The sequence below is a fragment of the Canis aureus genome, chromosome 16 (genome assembly GCF_053574225.1).
Source record: "Canis aureus isolate CA01 chromosome 16, VMU_Caureus_v.1.0, whole genome shotgun sequence".
Classification (NCBI taxonomy): Eukaryota; Metazoa; Chordata; class Mammalia; order Carnivora; family Canidae; genus Canis; species Canis aureus.
This window is the reverse complement of record NC_135626.1, coordinates 45,272,630-45,297,194: the sequence shown is the minus strand read 5'-3', so window position 1 is coordinate 45,297,194 and position 24,565 is coordinate 45,272,630. Positions and strand designations below refer to the sequence as shown.

The window sequence follows — 24,565 nt, the reverse complement described above, 5'->3', positions numbered from 1 at the left end:
GATCCCTGCCTGGGTGTGAGCACTAGCCGTGTGGTCTTGGTCATGTCACTGCACTTCTTTCTGCCTCATTTTCCTTCTGTAGCACTAGCAGCAATACCTATTACCACAGGGTTATTACGAGGAGTAAGTTAATTATTATGTGTGAAGTGCTTAGAAAGTACCAGGAACATGTGTGCCATTATTAGCTTTCTTGGTTAATTTTAATACAGCTCTGCTTATATCCTTTTATGATTGGGGAAACCGAGGCTCATGGAGATTAATTCAATTGCTGGAGATGGGAGAGGCTGCAACCAAACTCAGATTTATGTGCCTGCAGTGTTTTCTTCTCATAACATGACTGGGCCTGTTCAATGCTATCGAATTCCCTCTCCTGTCTGCCAGCTTTGGGTCCAGTTTATTAGGCCTTCTTTGTGCCCACGGGGGTGAAATCCTATATGACTGAAGCTCTGTGTTTAATCCCCCATTCCACCCATCCTGGCCAAAGGCCAGTGGTCACCAAGTGGGGGCAGGGGGTAGGAGGAAACTCCCTTCTACATTTCCCTCCTGTAGGCCTAATCCGCCCTTTCTGATGGTGCCTATGCTGCCTCTGACTTTCTGAAAGCGGGAGTAACCATAACTGAATAAAAGAAATATTCTGATGAGCAGGGCCCTTATCAGCCTGGTGGATTTAGGGGAGCAGATGGCTGCTTAGGGCAGTGCTGTCCCACAGAAATGTAACATAGGCTGTATAGCAAACGAACATTTTTCTAATACCTGTATTTAAAAGGCAAAAAAACAAAAAACAAAAAACAAAAAAAAACAACCACTCACACACACGGAGAAATAAGTAAAAAGAAAAAGGCAAAGATGAAATTCATTTTAATAATATTTAACCTACTATTACCGAAAGATTATCATTTAAATCCCCTGTATTTTGCACATACAGCCCTAGAGCCATCTACCGCGTGTCCTCCGAGGGCCTACTTTATTGATTTCGCGACCTTATAGGCTAAACCGGTCACCTGCTCCCCCTTTCTTCCTCTACGGACAAATACCCCGATTGGGAGAGAAAAAAAAAAAAAAAAAAAGGCCGGAGCAGTAAAGGAGCCTCCTTTTCTCCCCGCCTGGAATCCGATTCATCCTCGATGAGTGCTTTTTGCAGGCAGCTGAGATTTGCCGTGCGGGCGGGCTCTGTGCATGTCACCGGGCCGGGTCAGGCACTGCAGGTTCTAGAAGCACCCCGGCCAGTCCCCCCAGAGGCTCGGGCCCGCGGGGCTGGACCCCGGAGGGGAGCGCGGCCCGAGCAGCGGGGCACACACTTGGCAGGGCTCGGATTTCCTGCGCCGGATGGCGGGCCCAGCCCGGAGGCCCGCGCGGAGACGGCGGGGCACAGGATGCGCGGCCGGGAGTGCGCATCCTGGGCACCCGCCCGCGCTCGGCCGCCGCACAGCTGCCGCAGATCCGCCGCGGCCGCCGCCTCCTCCGGGGCCTGGAAGCCGCAGGAGTCTCCCCGCCCCGGGCCCGCGGCCTCCCCCGGCGGGGGCCACGGGGCGGAGTCGCCCACCTGTCATCCGAGACGCCCCACGTGGGTCCGCCCGGCCGCGGGGGGGGGTGGGGTAGAAAAGGGAGGGAGAAAAGGCAGAGGCGGCGAGGGAGGAGAGGAGGCGAGGGGCCGAGGAGAGAGGGGAGCTCCCGAGAGCCGCGCCGAGAGCCGGGGAAAGAGCAGGAGGAGGAGGCAGGGGGACCTGCGGCATCCAGGTAGAGCAGACAGGTAAGGGGCGGGCGGGGGGTGCAGGTGGACGGAAGGACGGGAGCGCCGGGCTGGAGAGCTGCGGAAAGGATGAGAGGCGGGCGAGACGGCAGGGCTGCCAGTGAGGGACCAGGTGAGGCGGAAAGGAGAGCAGGAGAACGATTCTAGGGCGCGGAGGGGCGAGGGTCCTTCTAGGAGAGGCGGGAGGGGAAGCCGGGCCGCAGCGCCTTTAAGGTTGCCAAGGCGACGGCTCTGGCCAGAGCGAGGCGCATTGACGTCAGCAGCCGCGCGCTGATTGGCCGCGGCCGGGTCGTTTCCGGTGGAGCCGCCGCGGAGCCGCTATCGCGGAGTAGAGCCGGGCCAGGAGGGGAGCGCCGGGAGAGCTCAGCTAGCCGCAGCCTCGCACCCGCCGCCCCGCGTCCGCCGCCGCCCGTCCCCAGGTGAGTGGGGTCGGCTGGGAGCCCCGGCGCGCCCCGCCTCGCCGCCCCGCCGCCCGTGTGGGGGCGCTGGACCGATCCAAGATGGCGTCACGGGGAGCGACCTGCAGGGGGACGGCCGCACCCCCTGCCCCTCCCGGGCCTCGGCGGACGCCTCCCCGCGGGCCTCGCGCCGCGAGCCGCGCCCCCGGCCCCGGCCCCGGCCCCGAGCTGCTCCGGCGCAGGGCTCAGCGGCCGCCGCGGCCCCCGGCCCCCCGCCCTCCGCGGCCGTCGCGCCCCCGCCGCCTCCGCCGCCGCCGCCTCCGCGCCCGCGCGCCGCGGCCGCCTCGCTCGCCCTCCCCCGTTTCCTGAAGGACAGCGGCTCGATTTTACTGGAATCCGCCAGTCGTTTGCCCCTGCGTTTCGGGCTGATCTGGAGACTCGGCAGTCGGCGTTTTCCCCTTTCTAGTGTCTCCTTGTCATCTCCAGCGGGGGCTTCCTCTCCTCCCTGGGAGCCCACCCCGCCCCCACCCCGTCCCCGCCCCCACCCCCACCCCCACTCCCAGCGGGATTCTGGCCCGGCTTCTAAATTCCGTTTTTGTCCCCCTTTTCACCTAGCCTTTCCCGATCCCCTCCCCGCCCCCCTGGTTCCCCGGTTCCCCTGCAATTCACCACCCTTGTGGCCTCCCGACCAGAGGAGGATGAAGGAAGGACAGGCCTCCCTTCTTCATTTTGTAGCCGTCACGGCGGCGCGAGCCAAGTGAAGGGCACGCTCCTGCCCTTCCTCTCGACAGAAAGGGAGTACGTGGTCCCCGTTAGCCCCCGCAGCGCGGCGCGGTGCAGCGCAGGTGTGACGCCCGGCGACTCCCCGGCGGAGAGGACCCAGAGGAGGTGTTCCCCGCGGGTCTCGGGGGCTGCGGTCTGAATCAGCAGGTTTCCCGGCAGCGCGTTCTGTTACCTCCCCGCGAGCGAGCCTCGCGAAACGGAATTTCGTTATGGCAGTTGAGTTTCCAAAAAAGAAAGAATCTTGAGTGTTTTCTGATGGGTCGCTAGGAGTGCAGTGAAAAGTTTCAAAGTAGGTGAATAATTTTTGGGCTGGGGGGGGGCGGGAGGGGGGCGGGGAGGGAGAAGCCAAACTGTCGGGCTCTCTAGTTTTAAGGACAGGTAGGGAGTTAACCTTGGTCTACCCCATTAAAGGCATGAAGACTTAGGTTTGGGTTTGAGGGGGTTCAGTGATGACGTTAGTCTTGGAGGGTCCTTGTTAGTGTGCTGCTTCAACAGCACTGGTGTGTGCTTTCTGATAGTGTTTGAGACAGGAAGCCCGTTTCACTTCTTAGACCCGGTTCTTTCATTTCTACCAGCCAAAGATCTGATCTTTGATTTCTTTGACCAGTGGAGTACATGTATTGATGATATTCGTGAAATATCACCGAGTATTTTGAAGCATAAAGGATCTGATTTTATCATTGTTCTTGGTGGCCTTTCGTATTATTTTACATGCAGAAAATTCTGCCGAAGTGGATTATCAGTTCATGGGATTGTCTGACCTGCCAAAGTGCCTGGTATAAATCCAAAGCAAACTACCCCTCCCCCCATTTTTTGAATGTATATTTCTGAAGTAGCAGTAGCAAGATTCTTTTTTTTTTTTTTTTTTTTTTTCCTGTGGCTTTTAATTTATGTGCTTGTCAGGGAGCGACAAACTTTCTCATGGTCTGTTAGTCTGCTTGATGTTGACCTTTGTCATGAAAGTTGTCAAAACAAAATGACTAACAGTGTAGCATTTGGCTCTTGATTTTGGTATTTCTTTTTTCTTCCAAACTTACAGTTTCATCTCTGATTTTGTGTGCATTTTATTTGGGAAAAAAAAAACTGATTTGTATTGAATCCAGTTGGGGAGAGAGAGGGCCTCACTTTTATTTTCTTATCTTAATTGCTTAATAATTAGAAGTCAGGAGGAAAATAATTTATGACTGTTGTTAAATTATTAAGCTTTTAATTCCTAGGTAAAGTCAGCTGCTCACTCTAATATTTCTACTTATTTTACTTTATATCAAGGTAGTTGGAATCCTCTCAGGTTCATTTAATGCAGTTTTATCTCTTGAATCTTCATGTAAGTTTAAAATTTAACCTGTTCTAGCATTTTTTTCCTGTCCGGCCAAAGAGAGTGTTTGACATTTACTTGTCCAAATCTTTTTTGATTTAATTGGTAAGGTGGTTTTTTTTGTTTTTTTCCCTGCAGAATTTTTTTCTCTGACTGGCGTGTTATGTTAGTGTGTGCTGTTATTTAGGGCTGAAATTTTATAAGAGTCTGGAATAAAAGGCTTCTTATAAAACTCATCTGGGGTTCCTTTTGTGTTTTTAGAATTTTGGATTATGCTGGTAGTTGGCTAATGAGATACTTTGCTCTGGTGGTTTGCTAGTGACATTAGGACACTCCCCTAGGGTAGGAGTTCTATGCACGGGGAATGTCAGATGTTCTTCATTGCGCTTACTTGCTTTCACTTAGAGCCAACTTGTGTGCCCTCGTAATTCTCTGTCCTGTTTACCATTTACACACTCCCCACGTCATCATGAGTTCTTTTGCAGGGGGAGAACTGAATGAAATTCCCTGAGGGGCCTGACTCCTCAGCAGCCCGCCTCTGCAGGGGATAGTGGCTCATACTTCCTCCCAGGAGCTCAGGTTCTTGCCTTTTACCTTTGCTGCCTGCAGAATGAGATCCTGCAGCAGGAACGAAATGAAACACTAATTTGGGAGAATGCTGTTTTCCTACATATTTTATTCCTGAGCTCCCACCTCCCCATTAAAAAAAAAAAAATTACTTAGGGAAAAAAAAAAGTTCTTGTGAAGCAGTCGCCTGATGAATTTATGAAGCCAAAGGCCAAATTGGCATTTGCTCTTTAGAAATAGTTTATACAAGCATATGTGTGTTTTTTTTCCTTGTAGAGAACCATGGCGTCTGGCAGCACTGCCACCAGTGAGGAGGAGCGCAGCCTCCGGGAATGTGAGCTCTATGTCCAGAAGCACAACATTCAGGCACTGCTGAAGGATTCTATTGTGCAGTTGTGCACTGCTCGACCTGAGAGACCCATGGCATTCCTCAGGGAATACTTTGAGAGGCTGGAGAAGGTAAAAATAAGTGTGGGGAGAAGATGACCCTGACAGTTGTTAAGTGTAACTCTGTAGAATGTCGCTAATTTGTACCATTTGGAAGAAAAGGACTTCTGACCGAATAAGAAATCTAAAACAGAATTTCAAAAAAGAAATGCAGTTAAGGCATTTGTAGTAATTTTTAACTTTGTGATTGGTAGAATTGATCATAAAACAAACCTGTATGCCAAGTTTAGTTGGGTAACAGAGGGCTTGTACACATAGTTCTTTGTAACTGTTTGAATCGGTAAAAATGATCAAGTAAAATAAACAATTAGATCCAGTAGATCAGAAGTAGCAGTTGTATGACAAGAGAAATTCTGCAGCACTTGAAAGCAGTTAATGGCTTTTGTCTTCAACCAAGCAAATGCACTTAATAAACCTTATCTCACCTTTTAAAACCAATGTAATGAAGCATTTGAGTTTAGCTTTTGACTGACGTACCAGAAGTTCTGAATTAGAGAAGTCTGTAGTAGTGCAGATACTAATATAGCTCAGATGACTCGACTATAAAACAGAGCTATTAAGATCAGCGGTTATCAGAATTTTACTTTATTTACAGTTTTGTTCAGGACGTGTTTCCTCTTGAAAAAAAATTAATTAGGTTTTTATTCTTTGTTGTTTGTCTTCCTCGTGTGTATGTCACTGTGACCTGAGCACATAGTGTATGCTCTATGGTGTATGCTCTTTTAAGCAAAATGGTAATCAAGGGCAGTGCTTTAATTTTACTTCCCTCAAGAAATGATGAATGAGAACGCCTGGAAGGTTAAATGTTTTGAGTAGTTTGATTTGTTTCTGTAAATCAGCGTGAGGAGTTTACAGGTTTTCTTATGCATATTGAAGTTTTGATGTTCTTAGTGATTATGAACCAATTGGGAGGCATCTCTCTGGGATATGATCATTAATTATCTAATTGTGTAATAGAAGTATTTGTGATACATCTCATTTGTTTGGAAAATCTTTTAGGTAGCATACTTTATCAGTACAAGAATTTGTTTATACTAGGATTTAAAAAATACTTAGGTAGCTCAGTAATCAGTTCCTACTGTTTTGTTAAAAAGATGTTTATTACAATTGGTGTTTACTGCCACAATTAAAATAATTAGCAACAACAAAAACAGTCCCCATGGATGTAGCCTTGCTGTCTTAGAATTGTGTTAGAGAGTCTGGTTTTCTCCTTTTAAAGCTATTTACAAATAAGTTTATGAAATACTGTAGAGCCAGGCTGCCATGGGCGTTCCCTGTTTTGGAAATAAAGTGCGTTCCTGGAGATCTGGTTCTGAAATGGGTCACTGTAAGTTGATCCCTCGTCACTTCGGACATCAATAGAAACCCATCAAGTGAGGGAATGAAGTTGGTGAGACATTAAGTGAGTGTCTTTATAGGGAGTGTTGAATGTGTGGTGCTAGTTTCAAAGCCTGGGTTTACCATAGCACTGTTAAAGCACTAAACAACAGGGAAAGCAAGAAATCGTTATTAAGGTGGGTTTTTTTTTTTTTTGTTTGTTTGTTTTGCAGATGGGATTTTTAGATTTTATGTGTTTCTTTTGGCTTCTTTACCTCTTAAAAGAAGTTGTAGCCTAACCCAATCTTTACTATATATCAAGGTTCTTGATTCACTTGGAACTTTCCTTTAGCCAGCATTGAAAGTAGGCATCTGGGCTTTGAAGCAACTAGATTTTCAACTTTTCAACAGATCACTGTTCTGTACATTAGGTGTTAGGTTTGTGTATCTGAAAATGTACAGTCACATTTTTGTCACCTCCTTTCTTATGTTAACTAGGGGTCATGTTTCTGGTACCCTTAGCTACTCAGTAAGAAATGTACCAAAAAACTCACAGTTGGTCCATTGAAAGCTTTTGCATTTTATTTAGGACTGTCTCCTGGAATTTAAGTCCTCATTTATGCATATATTTATTAGACCCTTGTGTGTCTGATAGATCAGAGGAATTTTAATAGCTGTGTCCATTGGGTGTCTCCAGTGTGCCAGATACTGTATGAAGCACTTTGCATAAATACGTTCTCATTATTTCAAATATGTCGGGTAGGTGATTATCACCGATTTAAGAGGTAGCAGGTAAACCTAAGAAATGGAGTTACGTGGCTGTGGTCATGCAGTGTCATAGCTAGTTTTTGTTGTGGCAGCATACAACCCCCCCAATTTCAGTGATTTACTCTATATATACAATCCCCCAATTTTAGTGGCTTACTACAAAAGCCTTATTTCTTTATCATGTACAGCTCTTCTGGGCTCAGCCCTTCTTGCCTTCGTGACTCCACAGGTCTTGTTCTGGGGCTGAGTGGAAGGAGCCGCCACTATATAGAATGTGCTGTTCTCGAGGCAGAGAAGGACCAGCAGCTCAAGGGGGACAGACCATAAAAGTGGACACAGGATGGCAGGTCCACTTATATTCCATGGCCAAGGCAAGTCATGGCCAGACTCCAAGTCCATTTGGTTGGAAGTTTATTTCACCTCCAGGGAAGAGTGGAAAGGCTAGGACAGGGAGGGAACAAGTAATTGTTGAGAACGGGTTAAGTCAGTGGCTGGGGCAGCTTAGAACTCCAGAACGTAAAGAGTGCCAGTAGCCAGTGGCAGGAGGAGTTTTTTGGGTTTTTTTGTGTGTTTTTTTGGCTTTTAATAAGTGGGACAACTTGAGGGAAGAGGCTGATGGCAGAATGACAACAGGCAAGAAAAAGGACATAAAAATGAATCCTAATCTATACTCTATGTGATGTCAGTGGCTCTGAGTTGTCAAGAGTAGGTTATGTGTGATTGCTGTTTAAAGAGAATCCATGAAACGAAGTTAAAAATCAAAATGCTTTCGGTACTTAAAAATTATCTTAAAAATTCATTTAGATACAGTTTCAAGTGAGATGTTATTTGTGTAATTTTTCATGAAATTTTTATGAAAGGTCAATGACAGATTTTTGGGGGTAGAATGTTTTTATTTATGGTCTTAAACTAAATTTGGGGAAACTTGAGTTTTACAGTTCTGTATTAGTATGAAATGGGAAAAGCTTACTGGTCATTGGAATTACTAGAATGAAAATGAAGTGAGTTTTCTGGAAAATATATTTTTAAAAAATTGGTTGCATATTTGCATATGTTTCAAAATTTTACAGGCACAAAAGGGTGTGACATAATAAAATACAATGAAATACAGTACATTTTATACAAACATGGGGGCAATATAGCATATAATATATAAAACATATTTTATATATGTAAGAATGTATGATAATAGTATATAAAGATATTTTAAAAAATCTCCTTCCCACGCTGTTGTCTTCCTTGAATGCAGTGAGTTTTCCATAGATAAGATATAGGTATTTACCTACAAATTCATTTATAAAAGAGCTTCTTATTTTCCAACAGGTGCATGGTATTCTACTGTATGGCTAGATACAATAGATAGTTTAATCATTCCGTCGAGGGCCATTTTATTTGTTTCCACTGTTTTATTACTGTTCTAAACAATAATTTTGTATATATTACAAGATTTTTTATGTTCTATCCCATATATACATATCTTAGAATAAATTCCCTGAAGTAGGATTATTGGATTATTTGGTTAAGAAGTAAATCCATTTGTAATTCAGTAGACAAATATATTAAAATTGTTTTTGTTATATGTTTTTCTTACTTGAAAGTTAGACAATCCAGAGAAATGAGAAAAATAAAGCCAAACTTTCCCTCTGGAAAAGGCTATCAAGCATGATTCTACTAATAGAAATGAATGCTGATGGTTATCATTCTAGACTTCGTTGCTGCATATATAAGTTCTTTTATTTGTCTTGATGCCAAAAGCAGGGCTAAATACGAGGCAGTAGAAAGAGCAGGTATCTCCTTAATTTCTTTTATTTTTTTATTTTTATTTTTTTTTAAATTTTTATTTATTTATGATAGTCAGAGAGAGAGAGGCGCAGAGACACAGGCAGAGGGAGAAGCAGGCTCCATGCACCGGGAGCCCGACGTGGGATTCAATCCCGGGTCTCCAGGATCGCGCCTTGGGCCAAAGGCAGGCGCCAAACCGCTGCGCCACCCAGGGATCCCCTTAATTTCTTTTATTATTGTTAATTTTTTGTTAAGATTATCTATTTGAGAAAGAGAGAGCACGTGCGCATGCACGCATGACAGTGCCAGAGAGCCAAGGGGAGGGGCAGAGGCAGAGGAAGAGGGAGAGGGGAAGCAAACTCCCTGCTGAGCAGGGAGCCGAGACTCAACCTCACAACCTTGAGATCATGACCTGAGCCAAAACCAGGAGTCTGACACTTAACTGAGCACCCAGGCACCTTTCTTTTAATTTAAAAGAAACTAAAAATTTCTTGTTTATCAAAAATTTTTCTGAAATTATCAGTAAATGCTAATAAGTTCATTTAGAATTTGAAAGACGGTTTAGAAAAATACTGGAAATGAGTCAGATGAATGAGAACATAGTAGAGAACACATTCTTATTTTATGTCAGGCTTAGTAACTCATTCTTTACTGCAGAGCTAATTCTTCTTAAGCCCTGGATCTGAAAAATAAGAGTGTTAAAGAGTTTGTCTCCATTTTTATATGAATTGATTTAATGAGTTTTTAAAAACCGGTAAACGTTCTTGGTTTTAATCTTGGTGTAAACCCTGATAATAAAGAAGGCTTCTAAGCTCTGTTGGTAAAAGTATTGTTAGATCTGATTTTATTTAAATTCTTGGTTACCATCACATCATTTTTTGTTATTTGTTTCTATCTGAGTCTCCAGCTCTAAGAATATGAATTCCACAGGCTTAGGACACTCCTATTGGTTTTGATACTGTCTTTTCCTAGCATGAACTTGACATGGCAGATCTAGAGAGAACACTTAATTAATTAATTAAATCAGTGACCAGATACCATTCTTGTATCACTTTGCTGTGCCTGAGTGGTTATTTCTAGGTAACATTCTTTTGATGTGTGTATCTATGTGTGTTGGAGGGGGTCTTCGTGCTTCATGCTATCTGTAGCAGTATACAAAAACTCTAATTCTCCAGGATTTTGTTTTGCAGTTTTATTAGTTGTGTGCATTACAAAGCATTGTTGTCAATATATTACGGTAATGAGTAATTTTTTTATCTGCATCGTATGTCTCTTTGTATTAATGGCTTTTGTTTATTACGAAGTATAGTATCTATAATCAGTTGAGGAAACAGAGTGCTTTCAGAGTATTTCTTTTCAGACTTGACTCTACTTTTTTGCATTTGGAATTGGCCTTTCCCCCCTTCACATTGGTAATAGAGGAAGAGATTTGAAGTGGAGATTGGTTCTCACTGGGATAGGAGAATACCAAATCTACCTCTGAAGGATCTCATTTTATAAACTGGTAATTTTTTTCAGGAGGAGGCAAAACAGATTCAGAATCTGCAGAAAGCAAGCTCCCGTGCAGATTCGAGGGAGGATGAAATCTCTCCTCCTCCACCCAACCCAGTGGTTAAGGGCCGGAGGCGACGAGGTGCTATCAGTGCCGAAGTCTACACGGAGGAGGATGCTGCATCATATGTTAGAAAGGTAATCTTGCTACCTGCGCGCTGTGGAGATGTTTTCAGGACCCACGTGGTGCTCAGCTAGCCTCCATTGATGAACGCATGCACTGTTTGAGTAAAACACAGGACGGACTGTACTTCATCCTGTATAGTTCTTGATACAGCTGGGCTGGGGAACTGGTTTCTGTAATAACGTGCCATCAGAGGGAATAACAGTGAATAATTGTATTTGGGGGGACTTCTTTTCCATGTTGTTTTGCAGTAGAAGAGGCATGAGTACTCTTTTTTTTTTCTTTGAATCATGGTTGGTTTTTTGATATCCTATAATTTGTGTTGTGACTTTTAACCTCTGGTCCTATAAGCTTCGTTCATCCTTTTGACTTCCTAAGAACCTCCCTGCCATTTTGAGTTAAACTTTTAGCCTGAACAGGGAAGAGAATTATCCTGGCAAGAGGCTTATGAATTTAATAGTACATGATCACAATTTAAAAAAAAAATGAAAAAAAAAATTACTTAATTCTCATAAAATGCTTACTTTTGCCTCAGAATAATGACCTTGGTCAAGGTGTTAATGGTTTAGTTCTTCAGTTGTTGACTAGAAACCAGATATCAGCATTTAAATACAGGCTTGGTTGTAGGCAAGGGGATTAATTAGTCAATATTTATTGAGTACTTTGTAGATCAAAGATATTATAAATATGTTGTGTTAAATACTTAAGGCAAAGCAGTCTAGTTTAAATTCTGTAATGTGTCTTGACATTTAATTGAAATGCATGTTGAAACATAATCTGTTTTTCATTTATGGGATTGTTATTGGACCTTCTTTTCTAGGTTATACCAAAGGATTATAAGACTATGGCTGCTTTGGCTAAAGCCATTGAAAAGAATGTGCTCTTTTCACATCTTGACGATAATGAGAGAAGGTAGGTACAATTTCTTTGTTATACTGTTATTTCAGTACAATTGTGATCTCAAACCAGTCTCATCATTGTAAGTTTTAAGACTAATAATTGTTCACCTGAGAACAGTCTGGGCTGAAAATCTGTCTAAGGTTAATGTTTGAATTCCATAGAAGATGCAGGTTAGATGTAACTTGAGGCCTTCCGTCTCTTGCAGTGATATTTTTGATGCCATGTTTCCAGTTTCCTTTATTGCTGGAGAGACGGTTATTCAGCAAGGTAAGGACTGCTGCTTCTGTGTCCTGTGGTACTGTGGGACTTAGGATTTTTTTTTTAAATTAACGTTTATTTTCTTCTTTCAGTCCACTATTTTCTATTATAATACTATTGGATTTTCCTCTTTTCTCTTCTTTCTTTTTTTGAGTACATTTGACACACAAAGTTAAATTAGTTTTCAGGTGTTCAACTTGGTAGTTTGACAAGTTTATACATTATGCTGTATTCACCACAGTTGTAGTACCATCTTTCCCTTTATTGCTATTACAATATTGTTGATTGTTTCCCTTATACTGAGCCTTTTATTTCTTTATTCATTCCATAACTGGAAGCCTGTACCTCCCACTCCCCTTCACCCATTTTGCCCAATTTCCCACTCTTCTCTTCTGGCAACCGTTAGTTTTTTCTCAGTATTTATAGGCCTGATTGTGCTTTTCAGTTGTTTATTCATTTGTGTGTGTGTGTGTGTGTGTGTGTGTGTGTTTGCTTTTCTTTTTTTTAGATTCCACTTATGAGAAGAATCATATGGTATTTATCTTTCTCAGTCTGACTTATTTCACTTAGCATAATACCCTTTGAGGCCGTCCATGTTATTTCACATGGCACCATTTTATCCTTTTTTATGGCTGTGTAATATTCTACTATTGTGTATATACACCAAGTTTTCCTCGTCCATTCATCTGTTGATGGGCACTTTGGTTACTTCCATATCTTGGCTATTGTAAACAATACTACAGCAGACATAGGCGTGCATATATGTTTTCAAATTAGTGTTTTCATTTTTTTTTTTTCTGGTTAATACCCACTAGTGGAATTATTGGATCATATAAATATTTCTATTTTTAATTTTTTGAGAAACTTTCATACTACTTTCCAAACAGTGACTATACCAATTTATATTCCCATCAACAGTGCACAAGGGTTCCTTTCTCTCTGTGTCCTCCCCAGCACTTATTTTGTCATTTTGATTTTAGCTATTATAATTTGTGTTAGGTGATAAATCATTGTGGATTTGATATGCATTTCCCTGATGATTAGTGATTTTGAACATCTTTTCATGTGCCTGTTGGTCATGTATATGTCTTTGGAAAAATGTCTATTGAGATCTCGTGCCCCATTTTTTAATCAGATTGTGTTTTTTTGGTGTTGTATAAGTTCTTAATATATTTTAGATACTGACCCCTTATTGGATATATAATTTGCACACATCTTCTCCTATTCAGTAGTTTGTTTTTTTGTTTTGTTTTGTTGATGGCTTCCTTTGCTGTGCCAAAGCTTTTTATTTTGATGTGGTCCTTTGCTTTAGGAGACATATCTAGAAAAATGTTGCTATGGCCAATGTCAGAGAAATTATTGCCTGTATTATGTTCTCTTACAGGATTTTTATTGTTTCAGGTCTCACATTGACCTCTTCAATCCATTTTGTGTTTATTTCTGTGTATAGTGTAAGAAGGTGGTCCATTTTCATTCTTTTTCATGTGGCTGTCCAGGTTTCCCAGCATCATTTGTTGAAGAACCTATCTTTTCCCCAGTATATATTCATCTGTTCTTTGTCATAGATTGACCATATACTTGTGGATTTATTTCTGGGCTCTATATTTTGTTTCATAGATAGATGTATCCCTTTTGTGTCTGTACCAATCTGTTTGGATTACTACAGTTTTGTAGTATATCTTGAAATCTATCTGGTATTGTGATACCTCCAGCTTTGTTGTTCTTTGTCAGAATTGCTTTGGTTATTTGGGATCCTCTGTGGTTCCATACAAATTTTAGTATTATTTGTTCTAGTTTTGTGAAAAATGCTATTTGTATTTTGACAGGCATTGTATTGAGGCTGTAGATTGCTTTGCGTAGTATGGACATTTTAACATTAACTTTTTTGGTCTATGAACATGAAATATTTCAGTTGTTTTTGTCCTCTTTAATTTCTTTCGTTAGTGTTTTATAGTTTTTGGAGTACAGATTTTTCACCTCCTTGGTTTATTCCTTCATATTTTTTGGTGCATTTGTAAATGGTGTTGTTTTTTTAGATTTCTCTTCCTGCTACTTTGTTATTAGTGTATAGAAATGCTATAGATTTCTGGCTATTAATTTTGTATCCTGCCACTGTAGTGAATTCATTTGTTATTTCTAGTAGTTTATTGTTGGAGTCTTTAGGATTTTTTAGGTGTAATATTATGTCATTTGCAAATAGTGACAGTTTAAACTTCTTTACCAATATGGATGCCTCATTTCTTTTTCTTATCTGATTGCTTTGGCCGAGGACTTCTGGTACTGTGTTAAATAAAAATGGCGGGAGAGTGGACATCCTTGTCTTATTCCTCACTTTAGAGGGAAAGCTCTCAGGTTTTCACCATTGGGTATGATGTTAGGTGTGGGTTTTCATATGTGGCCTTTATTATATTGAGGTATGTTCCCTGTAAAATTAATACCTATTCTCCTCAAACTGTTCAAAAAAATAGAAGATGAAGAAAAGCTTCTAAATTCATGCTATAAGGCCAGCATTACCCTTATATCAAAAGACAAAGACACCATAAAAAAAGAACTGCAGGCCAGAATCACTGAGAACATAGATCCAGAAATCTTCAACAAAATATTAGCATTCAGCAGTACATTAAAAAGATCATTCACCACAATCAGGTAGGCTTTATTTTGGGGATGCGGGGATGGTCCAGTACTCACAAATCAACACCATACACCACATCAACAAAACGAAGGACAGGGATCCCTGGGTGGCTCAGCAGTTTAGTGCCTGCCTTTGGCCCAGGGCATGATCCTGGAGTCCCGGGATTGAGTCCCACGTCGGGCTCCCTGCATGGAGCCTGCTTCTCCCTCTGCCTGTGTCTCTGCCTCTCTCTCTCTCTCTCTTTCTGTGTCTCATGAATAAATAAATTCTTAAAAAAAAAAAAAAAAGCTAATAATCATGATCATCTTAATTGACCCTATTTCTTTAAGTTAAAATCCTTGAGCTAAAAGGCACACTTTTCCTAAAGGGCTACTATTTCTCTAGTAACTGATACAGTTTTGTTTATAGTAACTTTTAAAGGATATTCTTACATTTTAATTTTGAATGTTGTGTGGGAGTTCAGAACCATATATACTTCCTGTATCTTTTATGTTGATTATTAATCACTTATATAGTAGGAAGTAGCAAAGCACTTGCATTTTTAATCATACAGCCCATGTATTTATAAGGGTTCGTGTCTTCTACTGTTTCTTCTTTTTTTTAAGATTTTATTTATTTATTCACGAGAGAGGCAGAGACATGGGTAGAGGGAGAAGCAGGCTCCCTGCAGGGAACCTGATGTGGTTCTCCATCCCAGGACCAGGGGATCATATTCTGAGCCAAAGGCAGATGCTTAACCACTGAGCCACCCAGGCACCCACATTCTACTATTTCTTACCTTTTTGCCCTGTACACTGACATGGATCTAACCTTATGGGTATTCCCCCACTTTGTAAAATTCTTGATATTTTCGTAGGTTTCCATAATCCATGTATTTTCCAGCTTAGTGACAGTCTAATATTTCGTTACTTGCTCTTTGAATTGTTTCTTATTTTGTGGTTGTTACAGATGATGTAGGACTTAAAATCTTTATTCACATGTAGCTTTTTTTTTTAAGTTATTTTTCAGAGCTGTTCACTATGAGATGACTAAAAAAATTGATCAGTCTTATGACTTTAAAAATATATTGCTGGACTTTTTTTTTTCCTTGAAAGATTGTGTTAATTTATAACACACTTTTCTCTCAGTACCTCTATAAAATAAATGTATTATTTTACATTAATTTGGTAGTTCTGATGTGTGTGTGTTTTTTTTTTTTTTTTATGTTGCCAATCTAACTCTATTATTCTCTTTTAGGTGATGAGGGAGATAACTTCTATGTGATTGATCAAGGAGAGATGGATGTAAGATTTAATAATAGCAAAAATAGATTGATAATCGTAGAAGTTAATATATTGATATTTATTACTATTAAGAATTTCTGAAGGGCTGTTATAACCCTTGCATGTCAAATTCCATCAACGTCTTTTGCTAAATATTTTAATGACAGAAACTTTTACTGAAGATAATTTCTTTAGCTAGACATTCAGTTTAATATTTTTTTTTTTTTTTTTTGAGAGAAAACATTGCATATCCATGAGAGTGGGGGAAGGAGGACCAGAGGTAGAGGGATAATCTTAAGTAGACTCTATGCCCGTGTGGAGTCTGATGCAGGGCTCTGTCTCACAACCCTGAGATCATGACCTGAGCCTAAATCAAGAGATGGACATATAACAGCCACCCAGTTGCTCCTCGGTTTAAATGTTTGCTGGAGTCACGGTTGAAGCATATGTGTGTGTGCTATGTGGTAAGACAGATGTAAGGGAGGGGCTCCATCCTACCTGGTCATTAGCACTGAGACTTGGTACAGCTCTCTTGATTCTGGAAGTCTTGTTTACAAGTGAAATGCAGATAATAACAGCATTGCTGTCAGAGGATTGTTAGTTCAATGCCTTCTGCAGGTGAGATTGCTTAACATAGTCACTCTGTAAATATATGTGGTTGGTAATGCTTAGTTTACCTTTTTGCCCTGATCATCTCTATGGGAACTTTTTCTTATTAGGTAGTTAAACCAGGGAAATCAGAGACACTGGGTTTATTTAACTCACTGTTAGACATTAACTGTTTTGCTCTGCTGTATAAAAACATAATATATTCTGTATTTTGAACAAAATTCAGGATTCTGACCCCTTAGAAATAAGTTTTACAGGTTTTTAATATGTAGAAAAAACTGATTGTCATTTGTGTTTTAGGTCTATGTCAACAACGAATGGGCAACCAGTGTTGGGGAAGGAGGGAGCTTTGGGGAACTTGCTTTGATCTACGGAACACCTAGAGCAGCCACAGTCAAAGCAAAGACAAACGTGAAATTGTGGGGTATCGACCGAGACAGCTATAGAAGAATCCTCATGGTGAGACGGCGAGGTTTTTAGAGTGTGATTTAGAATTCCATTCCGTGTACCTAACGTTTGAGTAATATCACCAGATCTTATAGAACAAACGTCTGGCCAAAAAAAGCATGGGGAAACATTGTGACATGTGTAATGGTCAGCTCATTGGAAGTCTGTCCCTTTGCCCATCTTCACTTTATCTTTGCTTTTGAGATAGCTTGACAGGTGCTACTTCCAAGTGCATAAAGTGACTTAAAGCCATTCAGAAGGTAATCGGCTTCCCTCAGCTGCAAGTGGGTTATCAGTAGTGCAAATGTCCCCTCTCACTGAATGAGTAAACAGTCATAAAACCCATCGGAACAATCTGCTGGTAATAGACTTTTTGAGAACTTTGTGACAGATTTATAAGGTAGCTTTAGATGTCTAAGTGCCAGCTAATGGCATTAGTCATCCTGAATGATTTCTGTAAATTTATGCAGTGCCTATCAATCAGTCTATTTGACAATGCGGTTGGACGTACTTCGAATATACTCTGTATTGGGCATGTGTATGTATAGATAAGTAATGTATGTGCATGTAAAGATATTACAGAGGACTATGTTTACCCTTCTCCTTCTCCCAGATATATTTAACAAACATTACAGATAAGACAGTTTGGTTAGGTTTGGGGCTATGGCACGGTTTTTGGTGGGAGGTATATAAGTGGTAGCAATTTTATTTCCCTCTGTGAAGGATTGGGGTTGTGGGGAAGAACCCTGGGCTGGAAATATATTCAGCTATAGTCACACATTTATGTTGGTTGGTTTTTTTGAGAACTGATTCTTTGGTATTTCACTAACTGGTGGTATTAATCACCTTCCTTGGCCATATGTTTGGTGTTACTCTTTTTTCTTTCCTTTAAGTGGGGAGGGAAGGAGAAGGGAGAGGCAGAGAATCCCAAGCAGGCTTCATGCCTAGCACATGGAGCCCAACCTGGGGCTCAATCTCACAACCCTGAGACCATGACCTGAACCAAAATCAAGTCAGACTCTTAACCAACTGAGCCACCTGGGTGCCCCCAGCCTGGTGTTACCTTTAAGAGCAAGTTACTAAGGTTTTTATTGAGTTCAACAGAGGATTTACTATTACCAACCTGAAGAAAAAAAATCCTGTATCAGGAAGTGGCAACAAGGTTTGACATTTTTGTTTACTTAACACTTAATGTTTATTGTTCCATAGCATTATGTGATAATTACACATTTTTGAGGTGACTTGTAATTTTTTTTCATTTATAGGGAAGCACTCTGAGAAAGCGGAAGATGTATGAGGAGTTTCTTAGTAAAGTATCTATTTTAGGTGAGTTTGGGAAGATTGCATGGAGAATCATTGAAGTGTTGGTAACAGTTAAGGAGAACCTGTTGTATTACATAAGAACTGCTCCGGTTATCAACTCACTTTTTCCCAATTAATTAATAGTAATGCAAAATATATAGGATACAAAATTGAAGTTAGAAGTAGTTTTACAGTGTATTTAACTTGCTAGTATGTGACATACCTATTAAAACTGGAAATGGTGGACCTGGGAAAAGCTTTCTGGAATTACGTGCTACTTATTCATCCCTCTGGGAGAGACAGGAAGGCTAAAAGTGTCCTTCTTTGATGACAAACATTGGTAGTCATTCCTCCTATGATATCTGTGTCTCTTGTCTGTCGATGAGTTTATTGGTTCAGGAAAGTGATTGTTGCTGAGAATGCCTTTTCTCTGATAGAAAGATTAGGTGTCATTTTCTGGCTTTCTCTGAAAAAGTGCTAGAAGTTTGGTGAAGTTTAGACTAAAGCAGATTAATAGGAGATAGTTGAATTTTGTTTCGTGGCCTTAGAAAGCTGTTGCAACCTGTTCTTTCCTGGGGGGTGGTGATTCTTAGGTAATCATCTGCTGCTATGGTTTTGTTCAACCCAATGCACCTTTTCCCTTTTTCTGAAAGGGTTACATTTACTTAGTGACTTGAGTTTTAGTTTGGCCTTTGGGAACTGAAATTATTGTCTAGTCCTCCTCGTTGGTTTCATAAATACATTCAACTTAGGATTTAAATAGAGAAGTTATTGCTGCGAACCTTTGGAATGGTATGGTTGGTGACACTATGACTTTTGGGTCTTGTATATCTTGTAGGTTTGATTTGCATTTAGGAGGACTTAATGATTACATTTTTTTATTCCTTTACCATTGAGTGCTGTTGATATAAATTAACCTGGCCACTGGACTCCTGAAGTAAGGATCTAAGGGTTACCTGTAAGTAATAGGATCTTGCTGAGACGTGAGGTAATTGAGGAGAGGTGCCATGTTTGACCCGCAACACTACTGGACTATTGGATGTGGGCACAGCTGTCTGATTCTCTTTGTAGTCTTGTTTTGGCATTTTTAGCAGTGACAACTAATGTAGAGAAATTCTTTTTGATTCTTGCATTTCAGAATCTCTGGACAAGTGGGAACGTCTCACGGTAGCTGATGCATTGGAACCCGTTCAGTTTGAAGACGGGCAGAAGATTGTGGTACAGGGAGAACCAGGGGATGAGTTCTTCATTATTTTAGAGGTAAAGGCGTTTGCGCTGGATCCTTAAAAAAAAAAAAAAAGCTTGTATAGCATAAGAGAGAATAAAGAAGCTAATTCTGGTTTATAGCTTCATTTTTTTTTTTTTTTAAGAATACCTGATGATTTTATTAAAAATTTGAAGTGGTGCTGTTTGGTTTTCTGCCCGGCCACCACACTTTAAGTAGGTTTGAGTCAGAAGGGCTTTCAGGAAGTCATAGCCTACTCTACTTATCACACAAGCCAAAGTAAACTCAACTGTTTAGCATGACCAGTACAGTTCTTTACCATCCTTGTTAAAATCATATATCTGGACTATTTGGCAAACAAGGATTGAAAGCAAGTATTTAAATTCTGACAGTTACTGTGTTTTATATCTTCACAATTCATGGAAGCGTATAGCAGATAGATGTTCTTGCCCGCCAGTAGAGCGAAAGGGCAGATTTTCTTTGAATGTGGCTCAGTGGATGCTAATTGGTTAAGGCAGGAGTCGAGGGACTCTGTGAAGGGCTAGTTGGTAAGTCATTGAGGTTTTTGTGAGCCATAGGGTTTCTGTTGCAAAGACTCAGCTCTTCATCATAGTACAAAAGTAGCCATAGATAGTGTGTACATGAATTGGTGTATTGTTCCTATAACATTTTATTTATAAAAATACGTAGTGATCTTGGGTCTGGCTCTCTGGCTGTAGTTTGCTAACCTGAGTCTGAACCTGTTAGGGTTCTTAGCGTGATGAGGAGAACCTCCCAGCAGCAGCTGCTGGATAGATGGGCTTAAAGCTCCTGGCGGGACTTGGTTATCTTTCACGTGGGCAGGAGGATTGAAATGCCTGCTGAGTCCTTTTTTTTTCCTTCTTTTTTTAACAAAGTAGTCAAAATTGCATAGGATATTTAAAATGTCACCCTGGATTTGAAAGTATTTGTTTTGCTGTTTTGGTGATTTTATTATAGGGTTCAGCTGCTGTGCTACAGCGTCGGTCAGAAAATGAAGAGTTTGTTGAAGTGGGAAGATTGGGGCCTTCTGATTATTTTGGTATGTGCATTTTCTTGAAATAAATATGTAGCCTAAGTCTCCTCTCAGTGAGATAGCATAGACTTAGTTTTGTCTTTCTTCCAAAGTTTATATTTTAATTGTTTTCCTTCCTGGCTCTCAGAGAGCCTATGAGATTTTGACCTTGACCCTGTTAATAATCAAGTGACTGTCTCCTATCTATCAATTGGTTGGTTGTTTTTTTAAAGTGCAGATGTCATGTGGCCTAAGTTATTGAGTTATTAGGACAAATAGGACAAATAAGTAATTGTTTTCTTAATGGTGTCAGAAGTGCGCCCCTGTGTGAGCGTTCCCCGCCCCCCCCCACACACACACCCGATGCTCACCAGCCCTTCCTCTTGTCTTCTCGCCTCACCAGGTGAGATTGCGCTCCTGATGAATCGTCCTCGTGCTGCCACGGTGGTGGCTCGTGGCCCCTTGAAGTGTGTGAAGCTGGACCGACCCAGATTCGAACGCGTTCTTGGCCCGTGCTCAGATATCCTCAAACGAAACATCCAGCAGTACAACAGTTTTGTGTCGCTGTCTGTCTGAGATGGGCCTCCTGTGCCTCCCTTCCCACCCCCCCCACCCCCAAGTCCAGGCCTCCCTCCTGCAGACTGCTTTCTCTTCCTCTTCGCAGCGCCATGTGGCCGCTGGTACCGCAGCTTCTCGTCTGTTTATATTAAAAGTTGCTTTTATTGCACCGTTTTTAATTTGGAGCATTGACTGAATGCTCCTACACAGTTAAATAAATAGAAAGAGTTCTGTGGAGACTTTGCTGTTACTGCTTCTCTGTGTGCAGTGTTAGTGTTCAACCTAGGCAGCGCGGGCCCTGCTTCCTGGTGAGGGCGCATCCCTGCACCACGTGAATTACCGTAGAGTAATGGTGTAACAGTGCAAGATTTTTTTTTTTTAAGTGACCTAATTTTCCGGTTATCATAAGCATATTTTAGACTGTGGCCATATATGCTGTGTTTCTTTATAGAATAAATGATTTCTCATTAAGCTCTGAGGATGAGGAGAAACAGATCTAGAAAAATCTTAGTAGAGTAGAAAGACATCTGCCTGTATTTAAACTAGTTTAAGGGTGGAAAAATGCCCATTTTTGCTAATTATTGGATGGATATGATTTGTCGAATTCTTTTCTTCTTCTTCTTTTTTTGTTTTTTCCTCTTAACCAGAATTTTTGTCAAGCTCATCCGCCTGGTTTTTTTTGTATCTTGTTACTAGTGTTTCCTCCAATTCTGAAGCGTGTGGGTGTGGCTACCTGTGCCTGCCTTTGGAGCTTGAAACCAAATCATAGACTGCAGATAACCGAGTTAGGATTTAACCACATCTGCCTCAGCTCCAAAATTCTGATTAGACCTTTATTTTTCCAGCGAGTGCCAAATATTGATAACCAGATGCTGAATTGAGAATAAGAATTTGAGGTCTGCATTCTTGGTTGTTAACTTAGAGCTTTTGGCGAAATGTATATCCTTCATTTGACTCCAGGGTTCTCTCCTGTGTTCATTAAATGCTGGCTCCAGGAGATTGGGTTTCCTGGGAGTAGACAGGATAGATGGAACAGATGTCCTAACAGAAGAACGGAGGTGATGTTGGTAAAGGAGAAATGCCAGGGGGACAAAGTTCAGTGTTGGGGACTCTGTCCCACTAAATTCACTGGGACATGAGATTTGGGAAGAAGTGTTTTACTTTGGTTTTACCTTTTTCCCTTCTTTTTACATCAACTAGAATTTGTGATAGGTTGGGGGTGGGGTAGGGTGTGTCCGTGTTGTTTCAGATTGGTCTTAAAGGCCATCCTGCTGAAAGTCCTGCTTTTCTATTGAGCATTTATTTCTCTGGCAAACTTTTTTGGTTTTTTAAAAATAAACTTGTGTTTCGAGTCTTAATTGTTTTTCCGTATTTTCCAGCCTTATCATCCTTATGTGTTACGTTATTCCATGTGCACCAATGATACCCAGCGGTTTATTTTTATTATTATTGATTTTTTTTTAAACAAAATCTCACAGTTCTATAACGTTAGGCACTTTTATTTTCATTGTGATTTATATGTAATGTAGGATTCTATTTGGGAGTGACTGCAAGCATTTTTCCATCTGTGTGCAACTGGCCCTGATCATTAATCCCCTCTCCTACCCTTTCCCGGGTAATTTAAATTGGTCATGGTAGATTGTTTCATAGATTTAAACAGTCTTTAGGTTGTTACTAAGTTTGGAGTATAGATCTGGGAAAGAGGTATTTTACATTTTAGTGTGAGATAGCCACCTATTACAAATTTTTTTATTTTTTCAAAATCTGTATTAAATGAGGATTTTCTGATCTGTACTTTGTGTTTAGCTACCTTTTTCTATTTAAAAAATTAAAAATAAAAGTTATGTTCTTATTAGCTTAAAGCTTGATTTGACCTGTTTAAATGCCAAAACTGTACTTAAATGAATTATTTAGAATGCCATAAATTTGCACAGTTTTCATATATGTATATAATCATGTTCATGTACATTTAGATACATATAATGCTTTCAAATGAGTTTTGCTCTTAAATCATTTGGCTTGCTGTTTACTCCCTTTTGTAGTTTTTAATCTAAGGAATTTTAAGTCTAAATTTAAAAATAATCACATTTAAAGCTTTCTCTTGTGCAATCTGAGTATATGTGAGAAATCACAATTGGCATAATTTGTCTTAGTTGATATTCAGGGCTTTAGAAGGCATTATTTCTGGGAGTGGTAAGTGAATTTAAGTGATCTACTGCTCTAGAAAGTATAGATGGCCAAAGGACCATTTTGTATCGTTTCCTGGTTACTAGTCTGATTATACTGTGTGTGCTAATATACTCTATTCTTTTTGTTATAGATTGTCTTAACAGTAGGTTAAGTATAATAAAAAAAGATTAAATAATTTAAATTCTAAAATGGATCAGTTTTTCTTCCTCTTCTCCTTTCCTTCTTGTCTTCTTCCCCCTTTCCCCCAGAGATTTGTAATCTGGTGGGCAGGAATGAAAATCAAGAGGCAATTACAGGATTAGTATTTGAAAGAATAATGTTTGTTTTGTGTTTTCCAACCCATTCCAAAGAATGAATCTCAGATCCTTACTTAAAGCATGATTGAATTGAAGCAGATCTCTTTACTGTATAATAGAAGGAGAAGATGAAATCAAAAGCCAAAAAAGTTTCCTTTTTATTAGAGACAGACTGGTTCTCTGGTCTTGGAACTTTCCCAGACTTCTGGGAAAAGTCATTTCTGGATCAGCGTACTCTGGTTTAAATTTAATACATGCCTTTGGGTATTTGGGCATGCTTACTTGGGTATACTTTACATTCAGTAAGTCTTAGTTCTGATATTCTTCAGATTTCTGAGATGATTAAGTTATACTCATTAGTTTATTGGTACTAAATCCTTCACATCCAGTGAGGTTGGAGATGTTCCTGTTCTAGAACATTCTTGAATTTGTGCTCCTTTGTAACAGGTGCACTTTATCAGGATTCAGTAGGCCCTTCCCCTCAGCCCACTGGACGGGGAACATTTAGCATCACCATATATTAGAACCGAAGAAAACTTCTTTGGATTGACTAGACTGGTTCTAGTTTCATTCTCCTTCTAAAACACTGGCTCATGTGAAATTGTTTGTTTTTTAATGACTTCAATATTGACTATTTATTTATAAGATTTTATTTATTCATGAGAGACAGAGAGAGAGGCAGACACAGGCAGAGAGAAAAGCAGGCCCCATGCAGGGAGCCTGATGTGGGACTCGATCCCAGGACTCCAGGATCACGCCCTGGGCTGAAGGCAGGGGCTCAACCGCTGAGCCACCCAGGCACCCCAATATTGACATTTTAAAATTGAAGTGGCATGTTGTTTGTTTTCTTAAGACTGCTTTATCTCCACAATCACAAATTAATAACTGAATCTTTTTGTATTTTTGTTCAGTCCTGGCTGTATATTGCTAGATGAGCTGGAACAACATTGAGAGGCAGGGCCAGCTCACCTTTAATATGTCCCCCAAAGTAGCTGTCATGCCACTATCAGTAAAGGCCATAGATGGGAGATTCTAAAGGAGAGTCTTGAAT

The 24,565-nt window shown here is 40.7% G+C and overlaps 1 protein-coding gene across 4 annotated transcripts; it reads left to right on the top strand.

Annotated features, from left to right (window-relative positions):
- The first annotated feature begins 1,598 nt into the window (after positions 1–1,598).
- PRKAR1A (protein kinase cAMP-dependent type I regulatory subunit alpha) lies at positions 1,599–23,407 on the top strand. Of its 4 annotated transcripts, none has more exons than XM_077853681.1 (11): positions 1,599–1,750; positions 5,090–5,272; positions 10,646–10,816; positions 11,623–11,714; positions 11,908–11,969; positions 15,829–15,875; positions 16,764–16,922; positions 18,176–18,236; positions 19,351–19,472; positions 20,416–20,497; positions 20,874–23,407. In XM_077853681.1, the coding sequence occupies exons 2-11, from the start codon at positions 5,096–5,098 to the stop codon at positions 21,044–21,046; spliced, it is 1,146 nt and encodes a 381-aa protein (XP_077709807.1). In that variant the 5' UTR covers positions 1,599–1,750; positions 5,090–5,095; the 3' UTR covers positions 21,047–23,407. The 4 variants fall into 4 exon arrangements, with proteins under 4 accessions (XP_077709807.1, XP_077709808.1, XP_077709804.1 ...); XM_077853682.1 differs by having other exon boundaries at positions 1,606–1,737; XM_077853678.1 differs by lacking the exon at positions 1,599–1,750 and adding an exon at positions 1,978–2,169.
- The last annotated feature ends 1,158 nt before the right edge of the window (positions 23,408–24,565 follow it).